At 38.2% G+C, this 26,776-nt stretch overlaps 1 protein-coding gene across 3 annotated transcripts in view; it reads left to right on the top strand.

Annotated features, from left to right (window-relative positions):
* AKAP6 (A-kinase anchoring protein 6) overlaps positions 1-26,776 on the top strand; it is a 495,085-nt gene that overhangs the window by 439,585 nt on the left and 28,724 nt on the right. For all 3 annotated transcript variants that reach the window (XM_080685020.1, XM_080685019.1, XM_080685021.1), the window contains one exon: positions 11,825-12,040. In XM_080685020.1, coding sequence (XP_080541146.1) covers positions 11,825-12,040 — 216 coding nt within the window. The remainder of the gene's footprint in view (positions 1-11,824; positions 12,041-26,776) is intronic.

Below are 26,776 nucleotides of genomic sequence, written 5' to 3' on the forward strand. Positions count from 1 at the left end.
TTTAATTTTTGACTGTCTGGAAGGATTACTCCTTTACAATTTCAGGATGGAAATTTTTATTTGCAACTTACTAGGTATTAAGTTAAGCACATAATTGGTTCAAGAATGAAGCTATCAGGACCAAAAGATCTGCTGACCCCTTGTTGGAAACGTTGATAATCATTTGTCTAATGAATGTTTCCTACTTTTGTTCAGTCTCTTCTTTATTATTTATATAAATTATAGCTTTCTCAGAAAAGAGATTATCTCCCACTGTATTCTATAATATGAGGTTCTTGAGGGTAGAAAGTTTTGTCTATTTTGTTCACTGATGTATCTGAAACACTCAGAAGAGTGCCCATTATAATTGATCTTTAATAAATATTTGTTTAATGAATGGATTAGTATTTTCCATTTCTGCTATCATAACCACCATTAAGAGTTTCATAGATTACTAATTATTAACATATTTGCAGGATGATGAATGGGTAGAAGATAGAACCTGAATGGTGTACAGAAGTTGTTGGCTCTCTTAACAACAATAACTTTATTTATGGCTGTTGCCACTTCTGGTTAGGAGTCAGGGACAGAGATAGTCTAATAATGTGGAAATCTTATAAGCTTTGCAGCTCTCTCATGAAAGGCAGTGTAGCATAGTGTTTTTGTGAATTGGCTCTGAATTCAGGTTGTACAGTTTAAAGTTCTGCTTTTGGCGTTGTTAGCTGTGTTCTCTCTGATCAGATACCTAACCTTTCTGTGTCTCCATTTCTTCACTTATAAAATAGGTAGATGACAATAATATATATTTCATAGTACTGTTGTGAGGATTAAATAAGTCAATACATATAATATACTTAAAAATTTATAGCATACAGAAATACAAAAATGTTTGTCATTGGCTTAGGACAGTGGTCGGCAAACTGCGGCTTGTGAGCCACATGCAGCTCGCGAGCTGTGGTTTGCCACTCTGTTGACTAATGAGTTTGCCGACCACTGGCTTAGGAAATTAGTGAAAATCTTATATAATAAAGAGCTAATATGCAAATGGTCATCACACCTTAATGGCTCAGACACTCAACACTGGGGAGAGAGGACTGGGGACAAGCCAGGCACAAATGAACTCATGAGAGGTCGTGAAAGAGGAATGGGGACCAGCCAGGCACAAATGAGCTTGCGAGAGAGGAATGGGGACCAGCCAGGCTGAAGTCTGGGAGAGGGACAATCCGCCCACCCCACAGTCCCAGGTGCCAGCAGCTGTGGCTGCATCTGTGGCCTGGGAGAGGGCCAAGCTGCCCGCCCCGCAGTCCCAGGCACCAATGGCTGCACCTGCGCCTGTGGCCCAGGAGAGGGACAAGCTGCCCACCCTGCAGTCCTGGGTACCTGTGGCTGCGGCCTGGGGGAAGCCACCTGTCCATGGTCCCCTGCGGCTGTGGCCGGCGCAGGTAAAGCTGGCCTGGGTCCTGGGTGCCTGCGGCCAGCCAGAAGGAGGGAAGCCCAGGTCCTGGGTGCCTGCGACTGGCCAGAGGAGGGAATCCTGGGTCCTGGGTGCGGGGCAGAGACAGGGATGATCAGGCCGGTAGGGGAGCAGTTAGGGGCGATCAGGCAGGCAGAGGGGTTAGAGGCAATCCAGCAGGCAGGCAGGCGAGCAGTTAGGAGCCAGCAGTCCCACATTGTGAGAGGCAATCAGACATCCCCCAAGGGGTCCCAGATTAGAGAGGGTGCAGGACGGGCTGAGGGACCCCTTCCCCCCACACACACACCGTGCACGAATTTCATGCACCAGGTCTCTAGTAGCTAATAAAATAGCTAAGAATAGTGCTGTAGCAATTAATAAGACAATGATTGTTGGTTATTACTTTGTATTGAAGTAAATCTTGATTAAAAATGTAAAGAAAAAATAACATTATTTTTATTTTGTACTGTTTCAGGTATATGTAGTCAACTCAGAATGATCTTTGGTAAAGTATATGAAGTATATTTGATATGTCAGATCTCTCATATACTTTGTACTGGCACCAACAACACAATAGATTAAAATTTTATAAGATGTATATGACTATACATGAAACTCATCACGGAATAATTAGACATAACTAACATTTTTAACTTTCACATTTTCTTCAGCTTCTTTTCCAGATCCATGGTCAACTTTTCTGTTTATGTTTTATGCTATTTCTAGAAGTATGATAGCTGTATTTTAAAAAGGTACTGCATTATTTTTTTATGTAGAAGAATGTCTTATCTGAGATTTATAGGGTTGTGGTTATGACTCTATTCCAGGAAACAATTACTTTTTTTAAAAATAAAAGCTCTAAGTTTGCTTTTGTGAATGTGTTAGTCTGTGTATTGACCCAGGGTTGCAAAACCATGATGACTGGATGGTATTAGTAATATTATAGGGTCTGTTGTTATGACATATTCTAAAAGAATGGTAAATTCTCTGGTTATATAATCAGTTATGTGGTTGATAATATATACCTGGACTTACCAAGTGATTTTTTAAAACAACATCTTTATTGAAATTTAATTCATATACCATAAAATTTAATTTCAGAATGTTTTCACCACCCCCAACAGAAACCCCTTATGCATTAGCACTCCCTATTCCCCCTGGACTGCAACTCCTGGTAACCACTAATATACTTTCTGTTTCTGTACATTTGCCTATTCTGGACATCCATACTAATAAAGGGGTAATATGCTAATTAGACTGGACATCCTTCCGGACAAAGCCACAGTGGCAGGGGCCAAGGCAGAGGCAGTTAGGGGTGATTGGCCTGGCAGGGGAGAGCAGTAAGGGGGCCACCAGGCCGGAAGGGGAAAGCAGTTAGGGGGCGATCAGGCCGGCAGGGAGCAGTTAGGGGATGATCAGGTCAGCAGGGGAGCAGTTAGGGGCAATCAGGCAGGCAGGCAGGTGAGTGGTTAGGAGCCAGCGGTCCCGGATTGCAAGAGGGTACAGGCCAGGCTGAGGGGACACCCCCCCCATTGCAGGAATTTCGTGCACCAGGCCTCTAATTTTATATAAAATGGAATCATACAATATGTGGTCTTTTGTGACTAGTTTCTTTCACTTAGCATAATGTTTTCAAGGTTCATCCATGTTGTAATATGTATTAGTATTTCATTCATTTTTATTGCCAAATAATATTTTGTTGTATGGATGTACATTTATTATCTATTCATCCATTGATGGGTGTTTGTGTTTTTCCACTTTTTGGCTATTATGAATAATGCAGCTATGCATGGTTGTCTACAGATTTTTACGTGTTTTTCATATTTTTTCAATTTTGGGGGCATATACCTAGGAGAAAAATTGTTGGATCGTATGGTCATCCTATGTTTAACTTTTTAAGGAAATATCATATGGGTTTCTCTACATCCCCACCAACATTATTTCTGGGTTACTTTTTTTTTGTTTTGTTTTGGGTTGTTTTTTTTCGGGTGAGGGCATCCTAGTAGGGGTGAAATAGTATCTAATATTGTGATTTAGATTCACATTTCCTTGATGGCTAATAATGCTGAATGTCTTTTCATATATTTATTGGCCACTTGTATGTCTTCTTTGTAGAAATGTCCATTCAAATATTCTGCCCATTTTAAAAATGGAGTTACTTGTCTTTATATTGTTGAGTTTTAAGAGTTCTTTATATATTCTGGATACAAGTCCTTTATCAAATACATAATTTTCAGATATTTTCTCCCATTCTGTGGCTTATCTTTTTACTTATTTTTTTTTAAATCCTCACCTGAGGATATTTTCCATTGATTTTTAGAGAGAGTGGAAGAGAGAGGGAAAGACAGAGAGAAATAATGATGTGAGAGAAACACATCGACTGGTTGCCTCCTGCATGAGCCCCAAACAGGGCCCTTGATGGAAATTGAACCTGGGACCCTCTGGTCTGTAGGCCGACACTCTATCCATTTAGCCAAACTGGTAAGGGCTCTTTTTACTTTTTTATGGTGTCATTTAAAGACCATAAGTTTTTACTTTTGTCCAAAAGTCACTTGTATGTTTGGTGTCTTATCTAAAAAAACATTGCCTAGCCCAAGGTCATGAGGATTTATACCTATGTTTTCTTTTAAGATTGTTTTAGTTGTAGCTCTTATATTTAGGTTCAAGATTCACTTTGAGTTACTTTTGCACATGGTGTGAGGTTGGAGTCTAATTCATTCTTTTGCATGTGGATATCCAGTTGTCCCAGCACCATTTGTTGAAAAGACTATTTTTTCCTGACTTAAATGTACTAAGAGCTTTTTAAATTCCATTTATTTTTGGTAAGCATTTAATATTTAACAATTAATACTCTATACTTATCATAAACAAGCCTTTGTAACATAAATTAGCCTTACTTTTATAAATGTTATCTTGTCTAAATTATTACGTTATATTTTATTTGTACATCTGAACTTGATGTTATGTGATGTCAGTCTAAAGTACTCCCCCAACCTTCACCACTTTCTATCATATCACACTATTTTATTTTATAGCTGCTATCACTATCTGATATTTTCTTGTATATTTATTTGTTTTATTTCCAACTTCTCACCACATCTTCCCAACCCCCTCAAATTTGAATTTAAGTTCCATGAAAGCAGAAATCTTGTTGCTCACTGTTATATCCCCACCACTGAGAATAGCGCCTGGCACCCAGGAGACACTCAATAAGTACATTTAGGTGGGTGGATGGATAATGGAATTATGACGTTCATGATATTCCACTTGAACTTCCATTCTGTTTTAAAATGGTACAAAGGTTGTGGTTTCTGGACTTTTCCTTATGTGAATCCTGCAAATGTAATGCCTGTCCTCCCTTTTCCTCCTTCACCTTTTTGATTTTCAGCAACTTTCACAACCTACTTCTAATCCATGAATATCAGTCTGTCTCCTCCAGCTAGTAATGATCTTCCTCATCCCCCAAGTCAATGCCCATCACTTAGCATGTATGTCCACTCCACAGTACATTTGGGTCATATCCTCAGTATTCACCAAGCACATTCACCTCTCTTGCCTCATTCAAAACCTACAACAACCTGATGGGTTAGGTCAGTGGTCAGCAAACTCAGTCAACAGAGCGGCAAACTGCGGCTCGTGAGCCACAGTTTGCTGACCACTGGGTTAGGTCATATCAAAAACCTATGCTCTGTTTTGGTTTCTCTCACTTTGAGGAGCCAGTGTCTTCTCTTCATAGCCAAATTGTAATCACTTAAGAACAGGTACCACATCTTATTACAGACCTCTTATCCATCAACGACAATCCTATAATGGAAAGTATAGTGTTTGGCACATAACTGATACCAATAAATGTTTATTGCTATAAGAAATATTCTTAATGTGATCTTTGCTAAACTTGTCCCAAAATAATAATCCTAAACCAACCAGTCAAAAGCATCTTCTGAAAAATTATAGAGGTACCAATATAGCCTCTCATATTTCCAACCTATTGTACATTTTTATTATACCATGGCTGTAGGTATTAACATTACCCATATCTGATGCCTTATACCTTTCAAATAATCCTTGTGGCTTTGTTTTACTATGTAAGCTTTCTGAGAGCAAAGCTTCTATATAATTTAGCACAATGCCGTATGTGTTAGAATTGTTCATTACTAAATGATTTATTTGACAACATGATTAAAAGACAAATATCCCAAAATATGGTATTCAAACAACCTAACATATCAGTATTCTTAGTAATTATATTGAAAATTCTGGAGATTATCAAGTCCACTAGTCAAAAAGATCTATTCATTGATTGTGGATTCCTTTTCAGACATTTGATTATGAAATTAGAACTTGTAACTTCTATACTTCTTTAAAAAATCTGGTCTAACTAGATTAATTCTCCTATCTGAAAAGCTAAGTCCCTCTGTTTTCTGTAGACCAGTGGTCTCAAAATGTAGCATGCATAGTATGGACACATGCTACAGTAAGGATTAACATTATGCTAAGGCATTGGTTTTCAACCAATGTACTGCAAGAATTTTTTAAAACATGCAATACCGGACCTCTTTCCCCTTAGATTTTCAAATTAAAAAAAAAAATGACAACATCCAACATAAAAAAAAAAAATGTAGCATGGATAGTTATCACCTGTAGGGTTCATTAAACTGTGTTTCACTGGGGCCTGTCTCAGAGTTGCTGGTTCAGATGTGGAGTCCCACCAGAGAATCTGCATTTCCAAGTTCCCATGTGTTACTAAGGCTGCGTGACCTGGGGAACACACTCTAAGAACTTTGCTCTGGAAAACTTAGCAGATCAGGAGAAGACAGTTATCCACCTCATGAAATTAAAATAGTAAAATACAGAAAATGCAAAAAAGAAAAAAAGAAGGAAAGGTGTAAGTTACCCTTGCAGCAGGGAGATAGGGCTAACCACTTGACACTCTGTTAACTAGAAGACCTCACATGTTCTTTTTCACTTTTCCTTTCTCTCTCCACATATATCCACACTCCAACCAGATCGAAGGCAGACATGTATCATATGTGATAATCTAATCTTCTTGGTTGTATTTGCCACACAGAAGGCATACTCAGTAAATATCATTAAACAATTGATCAATCTAGAGGGTAAAGTCGTGTTTGACTTTATAAATGGAATTGCTTTATAAATAGTTTTTTTTTCTTTCTATTTGACAGATCAGCCAGAGTCTCACCACTTTATTACCTAATGATGTTACATTAACCTGCTGAATAAAATTATGTAAGAAATATGGAGACAAATTGCTTTGTAGTTTCTCAGCTGGATTTTTTTTTCCTCTCTGTTTTTAACATGTGCTTGGTTTGGGTATTTTTTAAAATATTATTTTCCTTCTCATATCTCATTTGCTATTTGGTTCTTACATTTAACTTATTGCACATTTTGATCCTCAGTCTAAGTACAGTTTTTTATTTTATTTTAAGCTTACTTATAAGCTTTTGTAAGAGATGACGCTATTGTTTAATGTCATGAATATGGCTATACAAGCAAATATACTTATTCCATGCAATATGTGTACATTCTACATATATTTAACATACAATGAAAATAAAATACTGATATTGGGTGTCTTACCTTTAATGGTGTTAAACTAAAGTGATTGTCAAGAGTGATGTTATATCACCTTTGGCTTGATAATATGAATGATTTAAACAGTCAAAAAAGTTGACAGAGGAAGACCAGAGAGGGAAAAAAAACAATTAACCAAAAACATCCCTTTGCACCATCATTGGTGAATTGAAAATCAAATTGAGAGTCTGTAAGTGTAAAACAAAAACCTTCGGCCTGTTGGTAACTGTCTTGTTAACATGTCCCGAAAGATGTGTGGTGCAAGCATGTCAAACTCGCGGCTGGCGGGTTTGGCATGCTTGAGGGTTGGAGATATGATCATTATAAAGGAAAAAGCAATTTAGGAATTTTTATTTTTACTGTTTTTTTACTTCTCATTTTTTTTTTTACAGCAAATCTGCCTGTTTAGTAACATGAGGAAACTAACTGGAAATGTAAAAATAAGTAAATAAAGTAGGTTGTCAGGAATTTAAAAGTAGCACACCAACCTATAGCCCAAGTGGATTCTGAGATGACACTAAGACAGTTACCTCCATACTAACTGAGATAGCCTTGTAAGAGGAAATTGCCTAAATATTACCAAATAATAAGAATAACAAATACAAAAGCATCTGGAATCTCTTTCTTGTGCATATTAATAATTAATTGTTTTTCTTTTTAAATGTTCTTTCCCTCTTTGTCTTTGAACTTTTCTGGGAAGGCAATATAACTGTATTTGGGAACCAGCATAATTTAATTAGATAACAAGGAAAATGCTTCAAAATTGGCAATGAAAAGCTTCCCAAAATTTTATGTTCCTTACTTCCTTTTCCAGTTAGCCCTGGCCCCCAACACACTAGGTACTCTCACTGCCCCAGGCCACTTGCTTCTAGACTGCCTATCATTTATTTATTTATTTATTTATTTATTTATTTATTTATTTATTTATTTTTATTATATATTTTTTCATTTTTAAATGTATTTTTTATTGGTAATAGTATTACAGATATCTCCCATTTCCCCCCTCTTTTCCCCCTCCCCTCAGTCCCTTCCAACCCCCCAGGTCTTCACTACCCTCGGACCTTCTATCCTTATAACCACCACCATCCAACTTGGACCACACTGTTTCCCTGACAATTTCACCAACTCCTCAAATAGCAACTTGCATAAACTCCTGTCAGCACTTCCGTGTCTGCATTGTTCTTATTTGTATGGTCCACCTCTAGTAGACTCTCAGCTCCTGGAGAGAAGGAGCAGTACCTTGCTCCTTTTTGCAGCCTCTGTGCCTGAAAGAGTGCCTAGCTGATGGAAGGTGCAATATACATTTAAAGAGGTCTGGAGACAGGGATACATTTATCTTATTTCTGTGCCTTACTTAGATTGCTTAGTTTGGGTTTCTGTTTAAAAGTATTTTTCCCTGAAAATGGAAGACAAAAATGGTTATAACCATTTGTTCCTATGTAGTTATAGTTCACATTTCTCTATGCATAGTTTATCATGGAAAGAATATACACTACAGAGTCTAAGAAACACTGCTAGAAAATGCACTGATTTCATTTAGTATGTGTTTGTGATTATAAATAAACTAGAGGCCCAGTGCATGAAATTCGTGCATGGGGGTGTGTGTGTCCCTCAGCCCAGCCTGCACCTTCTCTAATCTGGGACCCCTCAAGGGATGTCCGACTGCCCGTTTAGGCCCAATCCCAGTAGGATTGGGCCTAAACGGGCAGTCGGACATCCCTCTCACAATCCAGGACTGCTGGCTCCCAACTGCTCTCCTGCCTGCCTTCCTAATTGCCCCTAACCGCTTCTGCCTGCCAGCCTGATCACTCCCTAACCACTCCCCTGCCAGCCTGATTGATGCCTAACTGCTCCCCAGCCCACCTGATTGCCCCTAACTGCCCTCCCCTGCAGGCCTGGTCACCCCTAACTGCCCTCCCCTGCAGGCCTGGTCACCCCTAACTGCCCTCCCCTGCAGGCCTGGTCCCCCCAACTGCCCTCCCCTACAGGCCTTCCCCCCCCAACTGCTCTCCTCTACAGGCATGTGTCCCCCCAAACTGCCCTTCCCTGCAGGCCCGGTCGCCCCCAACTTCCCTCCTCTGCTGGCCTGGTCACCCCTAACTGCCTTCCCCTGCAGGCTCAATCACCCCCACCTGCCCTCCCCTGCAGGCCTGATCCCCCCCAACTGCTCTCCTCTGTAGGCCTGGGTCCCCCCCAACTGCCCTTCCCTGCAGGCCTGGTCACCCCAATTGCCCTCCCCTGCTGGCCATCTTGTGGTGGCCATCTTGTGTCCACATGGGGTCAGCCATCTTTGACCACATAGGGGCAGCCATCTTGTGTGTTGGAGTGACGGTCAGTTTGCATATTACTCTTTTATTAGATAGGATATGTATATTTTAATAGTTGTCATGGTAACCCATTTATGTAGAAGAATGTATTTTATCAATTATATCTCCTAGATATAAAAAGTACTGAAAAATACATTGGTCGAGTAAAATTCCCAATTTACCACTCCTTTTTAAAGTACTATGACTCCCCAAGTGTGCATATAACTTTTTTATCTAGAATATAGACTAAGTTCTTCAGATATTTAAAGAAAAAATTTTACAATTGTGAAGACCCAAAAATCGAATATTGAATATGAACAGGTTTTTTTTTAAAAAACAGCTGAGAGAGAGAGAGAGAGAGAGAGAGAGAGAGAGAGAGAGAGAGAATGTGTGTGGGGTGGGAAAATTAGCAGGATTGGAGCTATGGAAGCAATGCCTGTTGCTTTAGTAGACCTTAGGTTTATGTTGAATGTCTGGGGGTGTCTTCTCATTCAGCATTGAGCTAATGAATAGCATCAGTAAAGAAATTTGTCAGACCCTGTGGTTACCATCAGGAGTTATGTAGAAAAATAGTAATGATCCCTAGGAAAAGAAATAAGAGTAAGTTCAGGAAACGTAACTAAAAATGCCACATTGGTATAAATTGAATAATAAAATTCCTAGTCATATTTTGCCATAAATAGAGGTTTGGGAAATTGTCACTCACCTTATTTAAAATTCAGAAATATTAAGGGTACAGGGTTCTCTCATTACAGAAATAATAGAATTCCAGCTATTACTGAGTTAGGGTCATTTAAATGGCTATAGCATGTACTATACCAATAAGTGGAACATCTGTATGAAATGTCCACCTGCTGATCTACTACCACTCCATGCACATTTCAGTGAACCGTACTGAATCATTTTAGGACTTTTAATGAAGCCTTATCTAGATTAACATTTTAAGCACAAATACTTTCAGGCATTAAAACTCTCACACTAAATGAAATTGCATTGTCTTGTTTACCCTTGTTGATTAATAAGCAATCTGTTAACTATTAGAACAGTCCGATTGTGGCAGTAGCAGGAGATTAGTAATGCACGATGTTGTGGATATAATCATCATTTCTCCTAAAGGCTTTGAATTAGAATATCACTTATATACTATCCGTAGGCAAAGAAAAGATATAATATTTTTAGACATATGTAAGCACTATTTTGCTTGAATCGCTCAGCTTAGGGTCACTACAGCAATACAAATGCTTCTGGGGGCAAAATGCTATTTTGATGCATGCATATCCTTAAATAGTGTGAATATTTATTAAAGGGAACACAGAGCCAACAAATAGTGCAGTAATAATCCAGTATCCTAATTTCTGTTTTCAGAACATTACTGCTTTGTTAGTCAAGCTTCTGAAGAGCAATGTTGCTTATCTTTTTTGTCAAATAATAGATGTTATATATCAAAATTCTTTACAATCTTATTCATCTTATACCCAGCCAACAGGAAACTAAACCTTTGGCTCCAAAAATATCTGAGAGTAAATTTGGAAAAAAATTTTCTATTTGGAGCAATTCTGTCTTTTGTGTTTCCTGGGACTTTGAATCAAAGCATATAATCTGTTTGGCATTCATCTAACCCAATGATTTATTTCATTAAATTACTAGAGGCCCGGTGCATGAAATTCCTGCACGGAGGGGGGGTGTCTCTCAGCCCAGCCTGCACCCTCTTCAATCTGGGATCCCTCGAGGGATGTCTGACTGCCCATTTAGGCCCAATCGGGCAGTTGGACATCCCTCTCACAATCCAGGACTGCTGGCTCCCAACTGCTCACCTGCCTGCCTGCCTGATTGACCCTAACTGCTTCTTCCTGCCAGCCTGATCACCCCCTAACCACTCCCCTGCCAGCCTGATTGACGCCTAACTGCTCCTCTGCTGGCCCGATTGCCCCTAACTGCCCTCCCCTGCAGGCCTGGTCACCCCTAACTGCCCTCCCCTGCCAGCCTGGTTGCCCCTAACTTTCCTCCCCTGCAGGCCTGGTCACCCCCAACTGCCCTCCCCTGCAGGCTTGATCGTCCTCAACTGTCCTCCCCTGCAGGCCTGATCGCCCACAACTGCCCTCCCTGCTGGCCATCTTGTGGTGGCCATCTTGTGTCCACATGGGGGTGGCCATCTTTGACCACATGGGGGTGGCCATCTTGTGTGTTGGAGTGATGGTCAATTTGCATATTACCTCTTTATTATATAGGATAAATCACCTAGCTGTAAGGTGGGACCCAACATTTTAGATGGAGAAATCAGTGAAAAAGGGAAGAGGATTGGAATGCAGCTAAATTGCTTGGCATTAGTTGACTGTCTATAAGAGACCTCCAATCTAAAAGCGACTCCAGAGTCCTTCTTGTTCACTTGTTCATAGCTGAGCATAACACTACAATGATGGTGGAAGAGGGGGTTTCATGTCTTAGAAGACTCTGCCCTGTGAACACTCATGGCTCGGCCCCCTCTGTGTTGCAGTCGCTCTGTGGTGAAATCAAGCAGCGGCGGCGTGGAGTGGCCTCCATCCTGCGGTTATGCCAGCACCTTCTGGATGGTGGGGAGACCTGCAACCTGAGCGCGGACCACCAGCCCATGCAGCTGATCATTGTGAATCTTGAGAGGAGGTGGGAAGCCATTGTCATGCAAGCTGTCCAGTGGCAAACACGGCTACAAAAGAAGATGGGAACGGAGTCTGTGAGTGATTTTTTTTTTAAAGTATAATGGTCTCTCATTTTTCTCAGTAAATATTCTCTCAGGGCTTATAATATGTGTTCATTTTGCTAATTAAAGGGATAGCTATCTCCAACCACTAAGTGAAACTCCATTTATCATAACACAGATTTATTCACCTACTAATAAGTTGCATTTTAGTGTATCTTGTGATAATTTTTAAATCACATGGATGTTTTGCTTAACCTTACCAAACAAAGCCATAAAATCTTTTCAACATTTCTTCACCAATGATATTACTTAACTAGAGGCTCGGTGCATGAATATGGGCACCAGTGGGGTCCCTCGGCCTGGCCTGCAGGATCAGGCCGAAACCAGCTCTCCAACATCCTTTGAGGGGTCCCGGATTGTGAGAGGCACAGGCCAGGCTGAGGGACCCCACCAGTGCACAATCAGGCTGGGGATGGATGCAGGAGGTTGGCCAGCTGGGGAGGGCCTGCAAGAGGGCTCCAGGGCATGTCCGGCCCATCTCGCTCAGTCCTGATGGGCTGGACCCCAGCAGAAAGCTAACCTATTGGTCAGAGTGTCTGCCCCTGGTGGTCAGTGCATGTCATAGCAAGTGGTTGAGCAGCCTTAGCATATCATTAGCATATTATGCTTTGATTGGTTGAATGGACTACTGGACAACTGGACACTTAGCACATTAGGCTTTTATTATATAGGATCATAAAATACACATGAAGATTTTCCTCACAGGTGGCTTACCATTCTCAGAGCATGTGGAGCAATGTGTGTGTTCTGCAGATAAGGCCATGCAATAACGTGTACTGTCTACCTTTTTGTTATGTGATCCTATATAATAAAAGTGTAATATGCAAATTGTCCCCTCAACTGGCAGTTCTTCTGGAAGTTTGACCAGGGAGAGGGGCCGCCAGCTGCTAGGGACCCTACCAGTGCACGAATTTCATGCACTGGGCCTCTAGTATGTTAATATTTGTACAACAATCTCCATTGTTCCTGCTTGGAGCTCCTCCTATTAGAATTGTATTGCTGAGAAGTAGCACGTTTCCTCTTAATAGTTTTAATGCAGTGCTTATGGTAAGGAAAATTTTAAGAATTTTCCAAATTTACTGTGATTCAAGCTGTTGCTAGATGAAGAAAATATATATAACTAGAGTTGTTTTATTACAATATAGAATATGTACTTGTCCAGAAAACCTTTATACCCTTAAGGTAAAGGGTTTTGTGATAAAAAGATTGCATTGCATTCCCCAAATGACCTTGAAGTCAATATCTATTACTTGAAGGCCCAATTGTTATGTTTGGCCTATGTACATGAAATACAAATATACATGCATATATAGAATGGAAAGTATTTCTTAAATGTTTATATCATCAGTTCTATGTGTTCAGAAAGTTCAGTATTCAAAATTGAAAAATCAAATGTAATAATCTTTTCTGAAAAACAAGCCTCTCCTATGAATTATAATGTAAACAAAGCCTTAATTTGCAGTCTGATGTCACTGGCATTGGGAACTGGGAAGAGAAGAGACAATGAATCAGTAAGCCTTCTCACTCTTTTTTAAAAGCATATTTCTAAAATATATTTCAGAAAGGAAGGGCGAGGGACAGAGAGCTAGAAACATCAATGATGACAGAGAATCATTGATTGGCTGCCTCCTGCATGCCTCCCACCAGGAATCGAACTGTGATTTCCTGGTTCTCAGGGCAACACTCAACCACTGAGCCACGCTGGCTGGGCAAGCCTTCTCACTCCTTTTGCATGTATAGCTATGTTGAGTCTAGGGGGTGATTTTATCAACAGTTCAGTTTAATTGTTTTAAGCTGAAGTTGTTAAATTTCTTAAGACTTCCAAGTTATTACCAGTAATTAGAATCCATATAATTGGATGCCTTTTATTTTTAAATGACCTGTTTGTTGTGAAGCTATTTACCTGGAATCTTTTCTTCTTTAAGTGTTTGGAAGGGCAGAAGAGGTTATTTTTTATACAATAGTTTGAAGCCTCTGAGCATGGTAGTGGCCATAGTAAAACTTACACAAAAACCTACTGCACCTTGAGAAACTGACATTTTGGAAGCATTTCAACTGCTTCAAGGAGAACAAAAAGTGGGTTTCTTTGGGGATTTACTTGAAATCAGAAGATCAGGGATGCTGGACTAGATCTCTTCAGATTAGATGTAGAGATTTTCATCCTACTTCTGTGGTAAAGGTAAGCTTTCACTTTGAAACCCTGGCTGCTTCCTAGAGGTTCAAGCTAATACATAGGAGTAGATGTAAATTACAGTTAGAGAAAAGTCTCCCCTCTCTTTGCATTGGCTGCTGAATGTGTAGATGTTTGGAAAGATGAAGATAGCAAATAAGGATTACTGTAAACAGTGTTGAAAAAGGAATCACTGCCGAGAAAGGAATAGAAGAGAGTGGCACTAATGCAATAATACAATGAGCATAGCGTACCTCATTAATTTGGAAATATTTCTTGCTTGCTTCTGATCTCTGTTGGTTGTCTAATGAGTCTAAGTTGCTTTGATGGGCAGACACATATTTCACCAATGTGGGAGGCTGCCTTTGCAGAAAAGCAGATGTCTCTAAGTCGTCTTTTGTTTGTTCATCATATGTCCCACCTCTATGTTATCCCCTTTTGTGCACAGGGACTTTCACTGCTATATTTCTAGGGCGTGGGACGTACTTACATGTAATGGATATTTGATAGATACTTGCTAAATGAATGAATACTTGCTTTCATTTAATATATTTTGTTTCAATCTGGTATTTGATTTGAGTTACTATATCTACATTAATTCTCAATGTTTATATTCTCACAAAATGGCTTTCAGTGTTATGTTTCTATAAGACTATTTTACTTTCATGAGATGACCATGAAGATGCCTTTTAACCTTTCTTGTCTGATAGGGATGCTGTTCCAAGTTCTAAAATATGGTGTAAAGTATCCAATGGTATACTCTCTGTTCTTCAAAAGTAATTTCTGAAGGAAATTCTGTATGAGGTATTGGATGAGGTGATTCTGAAAATGTGGGTTAGGTTAGAAGTAGAGGCTCTGGTTCTCACTGTGTTATAGAATTCTTTTCATTACAACCTTCTTTATTGCTCCTAACTAGCTAAATAATGAATATATTTATCTTGTCTTTAAAAATTGCAAGAAAGCAAGAGATCTTGTATTAAATTCTGGAGGCCAAAACAGACAAAGCCCCAAAGCATCTTTCTCCTTTATCATCAAGATTTGAAATTGCATAATTATTTGACACTATGCTTTGTTCTTCCAACACTCAACCTCTTTGCCCAGATTTACTTTTATTTTGTTTAGAATTGATCTCTCTCTATATTTTTAAGCTTTAATTCTAATTTTCATTTGAATCATGTTTGTTTGTTTGATTGTTTTAATTTCTAGTCTTCTTCCTCATTTCTTTGTGAGCAAAGAAGCTTGAACTTTGTTCCTTTGATTTCTTTCTCTGAAACAAATTATCAGTTACACGAACAAGAGACAGACATCCCTAGAGATTCTGTGAATATTAAAAGAAAATATTATGAATAATAAAGATCAGAACAGAAATTATTGAAATTGAAAACAGAAAAATCAATTAAAAGCTATTTTTTTAGATCAATGAAATTGATATACCTCTAGCAAGACTGATCACAAAACTACAGCCCAGTATCCCTCATGAATATAGATAAAAATATTCTTAACAAATTTTATCAGCAACATATAATAAGTATATATATACACATATATATGTGTGTGTGTGTGTGTGTATATATATATATATATCTCATAGCATGCGAGGTTTGTCCAAAAAATGCAAAGTTATTTTAACATTTGGAAACAAAAGGTCAGTGTAATTAATTAACCATGTTTACAGAGTAAGAAAGGAAAACTATATGATTATCCCAGTGGGTTTAGAAAACACATTTGTCAAAATCCAACACCTTTCCTGATAAAAACTCAGAAACCTAGGAATAAAATAAGAACTTCCTCAACTTAATAAAGGGCACATACAAATAATCTACAGCTAATATTACACGTATTGGTAAAAGACTGATTGCTTTTCTCCTAATATCAGAAAGAAGGCGAAGATGTCTAATTTGCCATTTCTATTAACATTGCACTGAAAGTTTTAACCAGTGCAATAAAACAAGAAAAAAGAATTAAAGACATGCCACTTGGAAGTTAAGGAGCAAAATTATCTTTACTCATAGACTTCATGATCATCTATGTAGAAAATGCTATATAATCTTCAAAGAGGATCCAATAACTAAAACAGGGAATTTAACAAGGCTATAGGATACAATATCAATATACAAATACCAATTGTGTTTTTATGTACTATCAATAAACAATCAGAAATTGAAATAAAAAATAAGATAATTTATAATAGTGGCAAAAACATGAACTGCTTAGGGATATATTTAGCAAAAATATGTATGACCTATGCTTTGAAAACTACAAAATATTGCTGAGAGAAACTAAATAACTAAATTAGTGATGAACTATATTGTGTTCATAGATCAGAAGACACAGTATTGTTAAGATATCAATTCTTCCAGATTTATCTATAGAGTTAATGTAATCCAAATGAAAATCCCAGTAATGTTTTTAGTACACATTTATTAGTATAAGCTGATTTTAAATAAAATTCATATGGAAATGCAAAGGAGCTAGAATAGCCAAAATAGTTTTTAAAAAATGAATAAAGTTGGAGGACTTACAGCTACTGATTTCAAGACTTATAATGAAGGTATAGATGTCAAGAGAGTATGGCATTAGTATGAAGGCCAAAAATATATCAATAGAATAAGATAGCTATTTCAGAAATAGAGCTGCACATAAATGGCCCATTGATTTTGACAAAGGTGCAAAGGCAATACCAAGGACAATCTTTCAACAAATGATCCTAGAACAAATGAATATCCATATACACAAATATGAAATTGAGGTATATATTGCACGATATACAAAAAGGAGTCGAAATGGATCATAGACCTAAATGTAAAATGTAAAAACCATTTATAAAAGATTTATAGGCTAAAATCTTTGTGACCACTGGAGGGGTTATAAATGGTAAGGAGGAAGCTTTTTGGGGTGATAAATAAATATATTGATTTATATGTATTCTTGATTATCTTGATTACAGTGACGTTTTTGTGAGTGTATTCATGTGTCAAAATACCTAAAATTGTACATTTTAAGTTGTGAAGTTTATTTTATGCCAATTATATATCAGTGTAACTGTTTTAAAAAGACATGAACGTATACAAAATTTTACTTAATTTTAAATGGGTTGATAAATTACCCTGAAGCCTAGCAGTGAGTAGCCTTGCCTTGGGATAAAAATGGGCTTTCCTTTGTGAAGGAAATACTACTATCACTACTAGTAGTAGTAATAGCTAACATATAACACTAACATGTATCAGGCACTGTCCTAAGTGATTTGCATGTTAAGTCATGCAAGACTTCTAACAACCACATGGTATATGTAGTATTCTCCTCTCAATTTTAAGAATAAAAAATTGAAGCAAAGAAAAGTTTCAACGACTTGTCCAAATTACCCAGTTAGTTTGTAACTGATCTGCCATTCAAACCTAAGCAATTTGTCTCCAGATTCAGTGTCCTGAATCAATATCCTAAATTGTCTAAGCTGAAGGCTTCTTTAATGATAATAATGGTGCATCTGCAACCACTTTTTTAAAAATCAGGTAGATTAACGGGATTTTTGTAAGTGCAAATTAAGCCTGTTGGATATTGAAAATAGGTAATCTCATTTTCCAGTATATTTTAGAAAATTATGGATTAATTTTTTTGTTATCACAGGTGACATATTAATTGCCCCAAATTAGCCATACCCAAGTGGGCTAGGAAGAGCAGTAATTGCTTATGAGAACCTTATCAAAGAGGAGTAAGCAAGCATTTTCCCTTTTAAAGTGTTAGAAGAAGTAGAGAAGAGAGAAATGGGGCTGCCATGGGAATTGGTTGGCCACTGATAGTTTATTGACAAGTAAGGATTTTCTGTAAGTACTTGGGGCTTCTTATTAAAATTACACATGCTTCACAGAAACCCCTGACTTCAATGGGATTTGTATTAAGAGGACACGTTTTCCAGTAGTGATTGGTGTATATCACAAATTGGAATTTTTCAAAAAAACATCTCATAAAACCTCTCTATTGGACAGGTTCAGGCTAATAAAGACCAGTTCTCTCAGGGGGATCCACGGAGTTGCTAACATAAGAATTGTCATACGTTGTGAGGAAATGTATTTCAGTTTATTTTATTTTCTAGTGTTAATTTTGTTTGTTTGATTGTCTGGCAAGGATCCCTATAAAGAGCCAAGTGGTTTAAGTGTGAATCATAAGAGAATGGGGCAGTTGGGTTACTTGCTAGCAGTATTGCACATGTACCATTTAAGTCACTGAGTTACCATATTTCATGCATCATCTCAGTTAATCTTCACAACAACTATAGATGAAGAAATTAAATTTTTAAAGATTAAGTAAATTATCCAAGATCATAGAGCTAGTAAATAGAGGAAGAAGATCTGGATCCATGCATATCTGACTCCAAGACTTTAAGCTCTTTCAATGATTAAAGGGTTTATTGATGTAATTCCTTGCCTTTTTCCCCCTCCAAGACTACTTTTATTGGTTATCATATTCTGTATCAATGATTTATACTCGTTATTTTTCCTTTTTATTGGAAATTGCCTGAAATTCCCTTTTGAATCGAACGGGAGAAGTATTATAAAAACAGCTGAAACACTGATTTCTGTGAATATACTATTTTCTATAAGTTGGTCAGTCCTAAGAATGTTTGCATGTTAAGATTAAAGACTCAAGCTAATTTGGGTTTAGTTAGAGAATTCCGTCTGGAACTAAACCCAATGCTTCCCTCCACTCTCATCTGTTGGCTCTTGTGTGAATAAAGAATTGGAATCATTGGGATAAATACATGGATGGAATTAAATATTGGACTTATTTGGAAAAAGTAAACACACCAAACAATGAGCAATCACTGAATAAAAACAAAACAAAACTTGAGAGAATAAAAAGTTTCTTTTGAGAAACTGAAAAGTTTGAATAATAAATTGAAGTTTATATTTTAACATGTATTCTTATGAATGAATGTAATGCTTTGGATAAGATCATCACATACCATAACTCAACAGTTTTTACTTCAAAAGTATTTCTAAAGTGATGAGTTCTATATAAAACTTGTTTGACAAAAATAAAGGGAAAAAATGACCTGACAGTTAATATATGTGTGAAACTTAGATGGAAAGGTACTTTTAAAGTGTTGCAAATATAAGGTTTCTTGGGTGTTGATTTGGACATAAAGTCTAGGATTCTACTACAAATATCCCTGCTCTGCTAGCCTTAAAAAAATCTTTGTACATTACAGCTTCTTTCTTTCTTTCACAACTTTCCCAATTTAGTTTCGTCTGTCATCTGCAGCACATGAACAAATGCTGTACCTACTTGGAAATACTCAAACTAAATCAAGATATAAACACATAAGTAAAAAGACAGAAACATTTTTATAGTTTTCCAAAATCCATAAATGTGATTTTAAAAATGTGATTTTAAAAAAGAAAGAGAACCTGGTGAAGACACAGGGGTCATACTCAGAGAATGAAACTGGTTTGACAAAGTGTCTTATACTTATTCATGATGTCCCCAAATAATGTCCTACTTCACTCCTAGATTTTTTGTGGAGAAATGTCCAGAAGTCATTCATAGTGACTGAGGACACCACTAACATTGAACGGGCAGGTGTGGGGAGACGACAGCAGTGCAGAGAACAATCTATGGCTTGCTTCCCACAAACACCCGTCATGTCCCCATTGGGAAACACTGTATGCTGTGACCATTTTGTTCCTACCTTCACGCTGATGCTGGGGACAGATCTCTAGAAAAACTGTTATGCTCATAAACACAGTTGGTGAAGTACTCAGTGCAGCTTTGCTTAGCCCTTTTCCAGACCCAAATCTCTACCTAAAGAGGAAGACAACTTTTGTCTTTCCTGTCTCAGTTTCCTCACCTGTCCAACTTGTCACACTGAACAGTACTTGCTTTTCAAACAAATGTTTTAAACATGAATGATCTGGATTCTTTTGAAATGCCTTTATTTCAGCAAGTGTGCCTTTGAATCCTTAGCAGATTTAGGGTCCTAAGTTTCTATTCTTCACAAGAATATACATTTTTCCTTTTGCCCTGCCACTTCAGAGCTATAGCATTGAAAACAGATCCTTGTGTTCAGAAAATCCCTGAACATTTATTGGCCTTGAAAGTATGCAACACATCTAGCCACATAATTGAAAATAATAAGGCCACGATAAATGGGATGGCCCCAGGGTAAAACACCCAAGGGATTCAATTGGTGTCACTTTGCATCAATGTCCATGCATCATGGTAATTGAGGTAACATAACCAATTACCACATTTTAATTAGAGTTCTAAGAACTTGAGAAAATTTGCAGTGATGAGACAGCTCACTTTTAAAAAGAAAGGTAGAAAGAATGAAAGAAAAGGGTGAAAACCCCCCACACATTACGTTACTCAACCTTGTTTCTCACAACTAAAGGTTACACAAAATATGTTTTGTGAGTCTTTATTTTTCTACCTTTCAATCTTATTATCTGATGATGCATTTTGAGAAAACACGTATTTTTAAAATGCTGATTTGTTACTAGAGTAATAGCATTCTCATCCTGATATGACTGATGACTTTAGAAATTTATGACTAAAAAATTTTCTAGATCATATCCTTGGCTTATAATTTCATTTCCCATCTAACTGTTTCTCACCATCATAACTTGGGGATTCATTCTAAGTTTTCAGTCAGTGTCTGAACACAGTGACATATTATTAAATTACTTATTACTCTGCCTCTGGTTGCTAAACAAAAATAGACCTAGATCCCCCCCTCCCCCCTAAAAAAATTAAAGGCAGAAAGAATTACTGCATTTAGAAAATAATTTTGACTTGTGGCAATTATTTTTATAAGGTTCGAGTTTAAGTGAAAAACCTCCTGTAAAATTTTACTGCTGCTACATAATCAAGTAATTATGTAATTACTTGTACTTAATTACTTACAAGAGAGATGGTTGTTAAAAAATCTTTATACGTGTCAAGAACAGATTTCTTCTTTAGAGTATTTCTAGCCAAGCTTCAAATAGAAAAAAAAAAAAAAGCTCTTTTAAAAGTAATTTCCAATAAATTTATTTTTCTTTTATAAATCTGTTACAATTTTTCTTCAAATATTTGAAAGTGCATTATGCACAGGTCTGCATGCCTTACCTACTGTTTCCAAAGAAGAGAGGAAGGAAGGAAGGAAGGAAGGAAGGAAGGAAGGAAGGAAGGAAGGAAGGAAGGAAGGAAGGGAGGGAAGGGGGAAGGCAAGGAAGGGAGGGAGAAGAAAAGAAAGAAAAGATTTTAAATTACAGTGGAAGGGCTTTATTTTATTTTATAATTATTATTTTTTAATCCTCACCTGAGATTACTTTTCCATTGATTTTTAGGGAGAGTGGAAGAGAGAGGGAAAGACAGAGAGAAATAGCGATGTGAGAGAAACACATAGATTGGTTGCCTCCTGCACACGCCCTGAAGGCCTGGGCCAGGGAGAAGCCTGCAACCAAGGTACCTGCCCTGTACCAGAACTGAATCTGGGACCCTTTGGTCATCAGGCCGACACTCTATCCATTGAACCAAACTGGCTAGGGCGAAGGGCTTGATTTTAAATATGACATGTGTCCTTAATGTGAAGATTTCCAGGAGACAGAGTAGATTTTCCAGGGAAGTTGAGGAATATCTTTTCCTCGAGTGTTAGAATAGAATGTGGTGACTAAGAGTTTGGGCCAGACTGTGCCACTTAGTAGCCTTGTGATTGTGGCAAATTGTTTAATTCTTCTATGCCTCAGTTTCTTCATCTGTGAGATGGAAATAACAGTAATACCTACCTCAGGTTATGTGAGGTTTAAATGAAAAGTCCTTTGAACAGCTGCTGCTACAGAATGAGTAAACATTAACTGCTATTATTTATGTTATTGTATGGACCAAGTCTTATTTGTTTTGTAATTACCTAGAAATTAATGCATTGACAGGCATACTAAGCAATGAATATATTTTTACTTAATAAACTCATGAACAAATGATAGAGAAGTTAGTCACTGAGGAAATCCTGTCCTAAGTGATAGGTTCCATGGTGGACATAACCATGCATCCTTACATCTTCCTTTCCAACCGGAATTGGTGAAAATTGAATCAGCTAAATTAATTCTAGAAACAAGCCTCTCAGTATGGGTTGATTTTATTGTTCTTCTATTTTAAATTTTATTGATTTTTATTCTATTTTTATTATTTGTGTTCTTCTGCTTATTTTAGGCTTAAATTGCTTCTTTTTTCTCAGTTTCCTAATGTAGGAGTTTAGGTTACTGATTTTTTTTAGATCTCTTTTTGTTTCTAATATATACATTTTATGCTATAAGTTTCCCTAAGCACTACTTTTGCTGCATAAAATAAATCTTAATGAATTGTATTTTCATTTTTAATTAGTTTCAAATATTTTAAATTTTCTGTTGATTTTTTTCTTTAATCTACATATTACTTAGAAATATGCTATTTTATCTCCAAATATTTTGGTATTTTTTAGCTATCTTTGTGTGAATGATTTCTAATATAATTTTATAGTAGTCTGAGAGCATACATTGCATAATTTCTATTACTTTAAATATTTTAAGGTGTATTTTGTGGCTCAAAAGGTGGTCTTATCTTTTTTTAGAAAATATATTTTTATTTATTTCAGAGAGGAAGGGAGAGGGAGATAGAAACATCAATGATGAGAAAGAATCATTGATTGGCTGACTCCTGCACACACCCACCAGGGATCAAGCCCACAACCTGGGCATGTGACCAGGGAATCTGATTGGGAATCGAACAGAGACCTCCTGGTTCATAGGTCAAAGCTCAACTATCGAGCTACCCCAGCTGGGCAAAGGTGGTCTTATCTTGGTGAATGTTCCATGTGAGTTTGAGAAGAATATGTATTCTGCTGTTGTTGAATGAAATATTTTATAAATGTCAATTAGATCCAGCTGATTGACAGTGCTGTTCAGGTCAACTGTATTCTTAGTAGGTTTCTGCCTGATTGATATATCAATTACTGACAGAATAGAGCTAAAATCAGAAGTCCTCAGCAAAGGTTGAAATCCAGCTATAATAATTGATTTTTGTATTCCTTCTTGCAGTTCTATTCATTTTTGCTTCACTATTTTGATGCCCACTTGTTAGATCAATACACATTTGGGATTGTTAAGTCTCCTTAGAGATTTGATCCCATTTTATTAATGCCCCTCTTTATTCCTGATAATTTCTCTTGTTTTTGAGTCTGCTTTGTCTGAAATTTACACAGCTACTCCTGCTTTCTTTAACCTGAGTCTTTGTATTTAAAGTGGGGTTCTGACAACATGTAGTTGGTTCTTGTTCTGTTTTCTATTCTGGAAATATCTACTCTTAATTGTAGTAATTAGACCAACCATCCACATTTAAAGTTATTACTAATATAGTTGGAATAGTATGTGTTATGTTTGTGACTATTTTCCATTTATTGCATTTATTTTTACCTATTAATAATCACTTTATTTATTTTTAAATTGTTGACAGTATTACAGATGTGCCCCATCTCCCAACCCCTTGGCCCACCTCCACCCAGCCTGTATCCATTCCACCCCAAGCCTACACCACATTATTGTTTGTGTCCATGGGCTATGCATCTTTATATATAAAAAGCTAGCAACCATAACGGCCATAATGACCATAATGACCGGTCGCTATGACGCCCACTGTGGCCAGCAAACTGGCCCGATCAGGGAGTGGGGCTGGCCGGCAAACCTCGCGGCCCCTCCCCACTGCCGACCTGCCCCTGATCAGACTCTCCCTTTCATCCTACCCCTCCCCCCCCAGCCAGCCCCAACCCCGATCAGCCCGCCCCACCACAATAGGCCCGCAGCTGGCCCACCTCTGATCGCACCCCTCCATCCCAATAGGGAGTAGGGCTGGGTGGCAAACCTCCTGCAGCCCCTCCCCCTGGCTGCCCCACCCATGATTGCCCGCTCCCTGACCCCAATAGGGGGTGGGGCTGGCCCGTCAACCTCCTGCAGCCCCTCCCCCAGCCAGGCCCCACCCCAGATCGGCCCCCCCACCCCATCAAGGGCAGGGCCAGCCAGCCAACCACCCATGGCCCCTCCCTCAGGTCACTGGCCCCAACTGGGGTGGGGCCCACCAGGTAATCGCCCACAGCCCCTCCCCCCAGGTGACCTGGCCCTGATCGGCCCCAATTGGGGTGGGCCAGCAGGCCAACCTCCCACCATCTCCTCCTCCTAACAGGCCCAGCCCCAATATGCCCTGATTGGGCCTGGGCCAGCCGGACCCCACCCATGCACGAATTCATGCACTGGGCCTCTAGTATACTATATAATAAAAGCCTAATATGCTAAGTGTCCGGTTGTCTGGTCGGCTGTTCAATCAATCAAAGCATAATATGCTAATGATATGCTAAGTCCACTCAACTACTCACTATGGCATGCACTGACCACCAGTGGGCAGACAGTTAACCAGTAGATCAGTTGCTATGATGTGCACTGACCATCAAGGGGCAGACGCTCCAACCGGTAGATTAGCTTGCTGCTGAGATCTGACAAATCGGGAATAAGCAAGACTGGCCAGACACGCCCTGGAGCCCTCCCACAGTCCCTCCCCAGCTAGTCAACCTCCTGTGTCCCTCCCCAGCCCTGATCGTGCACCGGTGAGGTCCCTTGGCCTGGCCTGCACCCTCTCGCAATCCAGGACCCCTCGGGGGATGTCAGAGAGCCAGTTTTGGCCCAATCCCACAGGCCAGGCTGAGGGACCCCACTGGTGCACGAATTTGTGCACCAGGCCTCTAGTATGTATATATATTCTTTGCTTAATTTCTTCCAGTCTCCCTCCCGCCCCCATCCGCCCATTGAGATCTGTCAGTCTGTTCCATGTATCCATGCCTCTGGACCTATTTTGTTCAGCAGTATATTTTCTTCATTAGATTCCACATATAAGTGAGATCATATGGTATTTGTCTATCTCTGTCTGGCTTATTTTGCTTAGCTTAATAATCTCTAGGCACATCCATGCTATCCCAAAAGGTTAGAGTTCCTTCTTTTTTATAGCTGGGTAATATTCCATTGTGTAAATTCCATAGCTTTTTTTTATCAACTCATCTACTGATGGGCACTTGGGCTCTTTCCAGATCTTGATTATTGTTAACAGCACTGCTGTAAACATAGGGGTGCATATATTTTTTCTGTTTGGTGTTTTGAGATTCTTAGGATATATTCCCAGAAGTGGGTTCTTTGGTTCAAAAGGAAGTTCCATTTTTAATTTTTTGAGAAAACTCCATACTGTTTTCTACACAATTCTGCATTCCCACCTCAGTGTATAAGGGTTCCCTTTCCTCCACATCCTCGCCAGCAGTTGTTGTTTGTTGATTTATTGGTGGTAGCCATTCTGACAGGTGTCAGGTGATACCTCATTATAATTTTAATTTACTGATAATTAGTAACTTTGAGCATTTTTTCATATGTTTATTGGCCATTTTTGTGTCCTCTTTAGAGAAATGTCTATTCAGGTCCTTTGCCCATTTTTAAATTGGATTGTTTGTCTTCCTGGTGTTAAGTTATATAAGTTCTTTATATATTTTGGAAATTAACACTTCATCATATGTATTATTGGTGAATTCTCCCATTCAGTGAGTTCCCCTTTCATTTTATTGATGGTTTCTTTGGCTGTGTTTCTAGGAATTTCTCCATTTTTCCCAGGTTGTCCAGTTTGTCAGCATGTAGTTGTTCATAGTATTTTCTTACAATCCTTTGTATTTCTGAGATATCAATTCATATTTGCCCTTTTTCATTTCTGATTTTATTTATTTGGGTCCTCTCTCTTTGTTTCCTGGTGAGTCTTGTTAAAAGTTTATCAATCTTGTTTTTCTTTTCAAAGAACCATTTTTTCGTTTCATTGATCTTTTGTAGTGTTTTTGTTTTTTTTGTTGATTGTTTGTTTTTAGTCTATATGTCATTTATTTCTATTCTTATCTTTATGATTTCCTTCTTTCTCCTTACTCTGGGCCTTTCTTGTTGTTCTTGTTCTAATTCTTTTAGTTGTAGGGTTAGGTTGTTATTTGAGCTTTTCCTTGTTTCTTGAGTTAGGCCCATTATACTATGAACTTCTCCCTCAGGACTGTTTTTCCTGTGTCCCATAGATTTTTGGTTGTTTTATGTTCATTTACATTTGTTTTCAGGAAGAATTTGATTTTTTTCCTTGATCTCATTGGTATCCTATTGATTGTTTAATAACATTTGATTTAGCCTCCATGTGTTTGAATGTTTTTGAGTGTTTGTATTGTAGTTGATTTCTAGTTTTATGCCATTGTGATCCAAGAAGATGCTTGCTATGATTTCAATTTTATTGAATTTCTTAAGACTTATTTGGTGTCCTAACATGTTGTCTATCTTTGAGAATGTTCCATGTGCACTTGAGAAGAATGTATATTCTAAAGCTTTGGGATGAAATGTTCTGTAAATATCAATTAAATCCATCTGATCTATTGTATTGTTTAAGGTCACTGTTTCCTTGTTGATTTTTTTTTGGGGGGCAGGGGGTCTGGACCATCTCTACAATGGTCAGTGGGATGTTAAAGTCTCCTACTA

Source organism: Plecotus auritus (genome assembly GCF_963455305.1).
Source record: "Plecotus auritus genome assembly, chromosome: 1".
Taxonomy (NCBI): Eukaryota; Metazoa; Chordata; class Mammalia; order Chiroptera; family Vespertilionidae; genus Plecotus; species Plecotus auritus.